General features: G+C 37.7%; 1 protein-coding gene across 1 annotated transcript in view; it reads right to left on the bottom strand.

The window, feature by feature from the left end:
- Positions 1 to 8,133, bottom strand: part of si (sucrase-isomaltase) — a gene marked incomplete in the record, with an annotated part of 76,141 nt that overhangs the window by 23,373 nt on the left and 44,635 nt on the right. Inside the window, 7 exon segments of the mRNA XM_014012841.1 lie at positions 101 to 163; positions 277 to 390; positions 606 to 734; positions 2,036 to 2,161; positions 2,406 to 2,518; positions 2,897 to 2,993; positions 7,553 to 7,721. Of these exon segments, the coding sequence (XP_013868295.1) occupies positions 101 to 163; positions 277 to 390; positions 606 to 734; positions 2,036 to 2,161; positions 2,406 to 2,518; positions 2,897 to 2,993; positions 7,553 to 7,721 (811 nt within the window).

The raw sequence follows: 8,133 nt of genomic DNA on the forward strand, positions 1-8,133 counted from the left end.
TAAGTAAGTAAGTAAGTAAGTAAGTAAGTAAGTAAGTAAGTAAGTAAGTAGGTAAGTAGGTAAGTAAGTAAGTAAGTAAGTAAATAAATAAATAAGGTACCTGTACTTGAGTGTCCCAGTCAAGACTTTCATTTACATTAACATTAGGAAAATCAGGCCAGACCTAAAAAGGAAGCAAAAATCAAACCATTTTGAGTAAAACTCATCCTCTCATCTCTACCTTTTTTATCATTTGTTATGTTGGAGTTTAACTTTGTTTTATCTATGCCTTCTCACCTTTCCCCATACAATTTCATCACTGAGCTCTTTGGGCCATTTGATGAAAACATCAGCATTTTTTCCTCTCTCAAAAGCAGGATAACTGGTTTCATTGCCTGAAATAGCTGGATCCTGCAATCAAATTCACCCACAAATAAACAAGCATACTAGTGTTTCAATCATTCAACACAAGTGAGATATTTGTACTATCACTGCTATCAGACACAAAGTATGCTTAAACAAAAAACTTTAATTTTAAGGAACAATATAAAGTCAAAATGGATACAATCAGAAAACTTGATTGATTCTTCAGATTTGCTGTGTCCAATAAGGCTGTGTGGATTTACCAGGATGAAGATGAACCTCATGCCTTCTTTTCTCATTGAGTCAACCAGGGCTGGCAGTCCTTTAAAGTCTGAATCCAGGACAAAGTCAAGTTGACGCTCCATGTAGTCGATGTCTGCATACTGCACATCCTGCAGCAGATATGAGTTAAAGTAGAGATTATTTTCTGCTAACCTGATTGAACAGTTTGCTGCACACTCAACTGGTAGTTATTCAGTTTCATGTAACATACATTATATAAAAACATGAAATTCTCATTTGTTGTGATGCATCTTCATTTGTTTTATTTATTTATTTTTTTGTTTAAATTCTTACTCATATTTCTTTCTTTGAGGACAACATTTTATTTGGTAAAGCTTGCCTGCTGATTTTGAGGATGTATGGGACTGGCTGGTCTGTAAAGCTGAAGGATGTCTTCTTTTTAAAAGCTTTACATTGAGCTGCCGTCCTATTGATGCTGGGTTATTTCTGACTTCTGCCAGCTGCTTGCAGGTTAGAGCGATCAAAGCTTTTCTGAGCACAAGTTATCAATTAAATGTCTTGCTTCCTGTTCAGCAAAATAAAGATTTAGGCTAGTTTGGTTGATGGATTTTTCTTCATAGTTTTACATAAAAGTCATCAAACTTAAATATCACATTTATTTGCTACAATTTTGCTTCCTGTCACTTATTGTTCAAAGTTAATGCAATTTAAGAGAGATAAGTCTAGTACAAACTGGAATTATGTATAGATGGTGAAACCTACAATAGATTTTCCACGCAATTGTAGGTCACATTTGATTAGGTGATGTTCAATGTAGCCAAGGTAATCCACCAAGTCCATTTTACTTCATCCAAATTACTGACAAGGTCATATAATCACATCTAATATAGTTATAGTGCACATTTAGTAATTATACTGTCCAATGTGAGTGTGCAGTATGTTAGATTTAGCTCAGTCTGTTCTACTGATGGTAGTACGTCTGTACATCCCAGCCTTCAGTGGACAGGAAGAAGCTTTCAGAATAGATCTGTTTAGACAAGGACAACGGGATGATTATTTTAGCTGAGGTACAATCTGAATAGAATTGATGTCTCGGCAAGAACAGGCAAATATGCTAGGATGAAATTGGAGCAGATGTTTGTAAGACATGTCAGTGATGTATGCTGTCAAAATCTGCTACTGTAGGTACATTTTTGGTACATTGCATAACATAGAGTCCAGTGGTCTGCCACTACAGTAATATATGTTTTTATCCATAAAAGCATAAATGATTAGACTGTTCTGACATTTTAAAATCTATGAATTATGGCGTAAAATCAAGGCTACTTGTTTAGGAATTATTAGTTAAGAAGAAAGAGTTTTATTATTTTATTGTTTTACAACTACAGCTATAATCATTCCTATTGTATGGTGTGCTACTGAACCATATCTAAAAGTCGTTGGAACTTACATAGGGTATGCCAGCTGCCACCATGTCTTTGTACAAACTTTCAATTTCTGAATCATTGGCATAACCATAGCGACAGAGTTGGAACCCAAGAGACCAATAAGCAGGTAGAACAGGTCGTCCAATCAGCTGTTAACAGAAAATCAAACAAGGAAGTAAAAAAACAGCAAAATAGTTGCTTTGAAAAAAAAATAACATGTCATAAAATGTTTGTTTCTGTGTTTGCCTGTGTGTGTTTAGGTTGGCTAAACGAAAAAGTGCAGCGAAGCAGGAAATTCCCAGCTGCTCCGACTCAGGGACAGATCAAAATGCACATGCTCACACAGGCACTGACACATAAACAAAACAAAGCATAGGTCTCTGCTAAACTTACTTCAGTGTACTCCTGCACAACCATTTCAGGAGTTGGTCCCAGGACCATGTAGAAATCCAGAATTCCTCCAATGGTGCGGTAGGTTAGAGCTGGAGTAGGCTGGAATGTAACATCTTGACACAAACAAAACATTGAAGTTAATTAAGACCTATTAGAGAGTTTTAAGTAATGGTTATTTTTGTTCTTTCATTTAATAATTTAGAAGTTCAAATGCTAGTCTATTTAATTTTCATAAGCTCCCAACAGCTACACCACAGCTTTTGGGGTCTATGGTGAACTTCCTAAACAAAATGGTTAAGTAGTGTGTGCTTAAAATTGTAGGTTCCAAGGTTAAACAGCCTTAAATTGAGGTCAGGATTTGGAAGTCATTTGCCGTAGTTAGCATCAATTAAAAAGCAATCGGCTCTATTATACCAATGGATGGTTGTTACTGAAATGAGAAAATAAAGTGGTTTGTGCAGAAAAGAAAGAAAGGAAGAAAAGGGTCTTACCCATGGCATTACTGTTTAGCAACAGTACCCCATGAGCATCTGCTGTGTCTTCAAGGCCCATGTAGAAGGGATGAACACCATAACAATTTAACTTGTACTGAAGCAGAGAGAGAAAAAAATAATATTATAAGTGTAAAACTGTTAAACCATGGCCATGCTGCCCTCCGTGTGTTCTGTGGATTGCTCTTGGTTTTCTCACAATCATGCAAGTGTACCATTGGATTCAACAATCAGAAAAGAAACAGACAAAAGCACTTTGCGTAAAAGTTGACTTCATGTAATTCCGCAGACAGAACTTTACACTGAATTAATAACAGATGCTGTTGACTGATGCTCAGGCTAATTCTTGAGAATGTACCGATGTTGAGATTTTAGACAAGAATGGAACTAGACAGGTGGTGTAAAAAAGCTGATAGAAAGGTGTTGGAGGGGAGGAAAACTGCCACTTTCAGAAATCATCGTCCTGCAATGATAACTCATGGGCACTTCACTATCTATCAACCACTTGCACTTCTGCTACTTAACAAGCTGTTAAACTCCAGCTCAGTGGCTCTGAGGGCTGATTCTCCTTTTTATTGATTTGTTTAGATGTGTGAATTTCTTTTTTGTGCCATTGTGTCCATGCTATATGGAGTGATGGTGACAGCGCAAAGAGGGAAAAGGTCATTCATTTACCTCATTAACAACATGTGCAAACTTGTGTAAGCATTTTTAATATTGTCTTCTAAAAAAAGGGAAACTCAACTAAAAAAGCCCATATCACAATAAAAGGCAAATACTCCCAACTTTCACACTTCTATTTACAATGCAAATAAACTGCTTTTAGATGGACATAAATCTGCTTTCAAAGGATTCCATGGTCATAAAAAGTCACATTGTCAAAACTACTAAATATTTCTACCACAAAGTTGAAGCTCTGTTTAATCWGATGTCAGACACTGTTAGGTTTATTTGCTCCATGTGTAGTACTGAGTTGTGCATCCCTGCCCTCTTTTGTTGTTGTAAAGTGTCAGTCCAATGCATTCTCATGCCCCCCGCATCAACATATTGACGCTTGGTCAGGTAACCGTCTGTGTCCAGTTTTGATGTGCCGGGTACCCCCTGCGCATCCGTTCTTTAGGAGATGTGGTGGAGGAGGACGAGAGCGTTGCCATATTTTTTTACAAGAGTAGAAAATGCGAGAAACTAACCATCTCAGACCCTAAATTTAAATTCTATTAGCCATATACAGCCTTTCCCAGACCCCAGACCCTAAAATTAACCATTAACCCTGATCCCTCATATTAACCATTTTTTTAATGTAGAGAATTCGAGAGAACTAACCATCCCAGACCCTAAATTTAACCTATATTAGCTACAGTGGTTTGCAAAGGTATTCATACCCCTTGAACTTTTCCATATTTTGTCACATTACAACCACAAACATAAATATATTTCACTGGAATTTAATGTGAAAGACCAACACAAAGTGGTATACAATTGTGAAGTGGAAGCAAAATTTTACATGAATCAAAACATTTTTTACAAATAAAAAACTGAAAAGTGCGATGTGCAAAATTATTCAGCCCCCCTGAGTCAATACTTTGTGGAGCCACCTTTTGCTGCAATTACAGCTGCAAGTCTTTTAGGGTATGTCTCCACCAGCTTTGCACATCTAGTGACTGCAATTCTTGCCCATTCCTCCTTGCAAAACAGCTCAAGCTCAGTCAGATTGGATGGAGAGCGTTTGTGAACAGCAGTTTTGAGATCTTGCCACAAATTCTCAATTGGGTTTAGGTCTGGACTTTGACTGGGCCATTCTAACACATGAATATTCTTTTTTTAAACCACTCCATTGTAGCTTTGGCTTTATGTTTAGGGTCGTTGTCCTGCTGGAAGGTGAACCTCCGCCCCAGTCTCAAATCTTTTGCTGACTCCAACAGGTTTTCTTCCAAGATTGCCCTGTATTTGGCTCCATCCATCTTCCCATCAACTTTGACCAACTTCCCGGTCCCTGCTGAAGAGAAGCACCCCCAGAGCATGATGCTGCCACCACCATATTTGACAGTGGGGATGGTGTTTTCAGAGTGATGTGCAGTGTTCTTTCTCCGCCACACATAGCGTTTTGCATTGTGGCCAAAAAGTTCAATTTTGGTCTCGTCTGACCAAAGCACCTTCTTCCACATGTTTGCTGTGTCCTCAACATGGCTTCTGGCAAACTGCAAACGGGACTTCTTATGGTTTTCTTTTAACAATGGCTTTCTCCTTGCCACTCTTCCATAAAGACCTCATTTGTGTAGTGCACGACTAATTGTTGTCCTGTGGACAGTTTCCCCCACCTGAGCTGTGGCTCTCTGCATTTCATCCAGAGTCACCATGGGCCTCTTGGCTGCCTCTCTGATCAGTGATCTCCTTGTTCGGCCTGTAAGTTTAGGTGGACGGCCTTGTCTTGGCAGGTTTACTGTGGTGCCATACTCTTTCCATTTCCGGATGATGGATTGAACAGTGCTCCGTGAGATGTTCAAAGCTTGGGAAATCTTTTTATAACCTAAGCCTGCTTTAAACTTCTCCAAAACCATATTCCTAACCTGTCTGGTGTGTTCGTTGGACTTCATGATGCTGTTTGCTCCCCAATATTCTCTTAACCAACATCTGAGGCCGTCACGGAGCAGCTGTATTTGTACTGAGATTAGATTACACACAGGTGGACCCTTTTGAGTCATTAGCAGTCATCAGGCAACTTCTGAATGCAATTGGTTGCACTCAGGGAAAAGGGGGCTGAATACTTTTGCACYTCGCACTTTTCAGTTTTTTATTTGTAAAAAATGTTTTGATTCATGTAAAATTTTGCTTCCACTTCACAATTGTATACCACTTTGTCTTTCACATTAAATTCCAGTGAAATATATTTATGTTTTTGGTTGTAATGTGACAAAATATGGAAAAGTTCAAGGGGTATGAATACTTTTGCAAACCACTGTATATACAGCCTATCCCTGACGCCYGTATCTCAAATTAACCATTAATCCTGATCCCTCACGTTAACCTCAGACCTCCAACCCAAAGACCCCTAAGTAACGCAACCCGGAAAAGCTGCGGGAGGCAAGGACTGATGTGTGGGGTACCCGARGCATCAAAACTGGATACAGATGGTCCCTGCCCAAGCCTCAACATGTTGACAAGTCCGATATGAGAATGTGTTAGACAGCTGCGTGATGGCTGGGAATTCAACAAAACATTTCCTTGTAGAAGAATAAACTAAAATAAAATAAATAATAGAACAATTTTAAATGTTTCCAAATACACAGTTACTCATGGCATGTCTACAAGAAGTGCCAACACTTTTAGGTAACACTGTTTTGAAACAAGTGTTTACAGCAAGTTACAAGAATGTTAGCATGTTTATCTATGAAATTAAAAGCCAACTGATGGTTCATTACTATAACTAAATAACTAGTTAACATAAGCTTGTTAGGCTCCTTAAACATTACAAAGAGCACAATAGCAAACAAAAAAAATGTTCAATAAGTAAGTTTAATGACCAAAACTTACAACCCAGTTTTGTTTTTACATCTTTGTTGAGTGTCCCATCTTGGTGTACTTCTGTTTAAAATTAAAAAAAAAAATCTAAATATGTTTAATTTGACCTGCTTGCTCTCTGGTGTTTTGGCTTACATTGTTTTAAATTTGATGTAATTTCATGTTTGTTTATATAATCTGAATAAAATTGGATTTCAGTCTTGATGTTTAATATAGGGTTAGGGCTGAGGATGATAGATATATTCAAAATAAATTCCACACAAACATAAATGATATGGCTTGACCCTTAACATTAACATATTATTATAGTTTTGTAATCTAATCAAAACATACGTGATTATGTAATATAATTTAAACTACTTTAGTAATAGTAGTTGAATTTATGTTTTTAGATAAATGCAGTGAGATAACCTAATACAAATTCCAATTCTGGCACTGCTGTATTTTGGCTCAATGTTATACCATCAGAATCTCATCCTGGATCATGCCTATTTTAGATGATCAAACACGTTGAAGTATATCAAAGAGAGTGTGAATGCAGACTTTTTTTTGTCTTTTTCCCCCTCAACTTTAATCCAATTTTGCTCTCCCAGGAGCCCCATAACATTTATGTGAACCCTGTGGAGCTGTCTCAGCAATTATGCTTGATAATGCTGATCCAGGTAGAAACCTTGTCCTGTATGGCCTTGACACTGTTTAGGGAAAAAAAAAAACACGATGACACTCCAAAAGTGTACCTCATATCAACAGAACAACATCAAAGTGACATGGCTGAGAGAAAGACAAGTTTACGTACTGTGCAGGAAGGTTGTTTACAAGTCACCTCTGCAGTCTCTTGAGGGTGTGATTTAAAAAAAATGTTCAGCACGGTGATGTAATGATACACGGCAAGCATAAAATAGTTAGGACACAGCTTGCAAAGCTTTAAAATTCACGGGTGAAAAATACTGTTTAGAGGGGACAACTGTGTGATTTAATGTGTTTTCAGAGATTCCTCGAGGTAGGTAATATGCTTGTAATCTTTGCATCAAAGGTAAAAATAGAAATGCCAATTGAATCATTCCTGGCGGATTGCTATATTCATTTTTAATGAGTGTGCATGTTGGCAGCAGTGCTGTGATTTAGTATGATACTTACACCAGGAGGCTGGTCCTTGGAGAACATGCCCCAAGTGTGATAGTTGAGATCATGTTTATAGGTGGGATGCTCTGTTTCTCCGAATCCGTACACAAACTCGGATGACAGTCGAGTCGACACTTGGATGAACATGTCTGAAAAGGTGAAACCTGGCACAGCAGAGTCCCAGCTAAGCAAAGTGACAGGGAATTAAATAAGTGAGAAATAGGGAGGTAGAGGGAATTATTGTCAAAGACAGTTACTCAAAATGTCTTACATTAAATAAGTATAATAACCCACAGGAACTACGGCCTTCCCTCTGCTATAATTCATAAATTTTAATTAGTAAAACTTGGCTTGACACATTGAAAAAAAAAACATGGAGACCCTAACTACAAAATAATGACACCCTTGCTTTGAGACATGCCAGGAATAGACTCCAATGCTCTGCTGCGTTGCATGACATCATTATAACTGCTGAACAACAGGAAACTACTTTAGGCATTGACTGCAAACTTATCTGAGCATATCTAATTTGGTAACAAAACTTGAAGAGTTGAGTCAGCATTGTTACATTAATCTCATAGGAGTAATATATATAT

This window comes from Austrofundulus limnaeus, unplaced genomic scaffold, assembly GCF_001266775.1.
Source record: "Austrofundulus limnaeus strain Quisiro unplaced genomic scaffold, Austrofundulus_limnaeus-1.0 Scaffold95, whole genome shotgun sequence".
Taxonomy (NCBI): domain Eukaryota; kingdom Metazoa; phylum Chordata; class Actinopteri; order Cyprinodontiformes; family Rivulidae; genus Austrofundulus; species Austrofundulus limnaeus.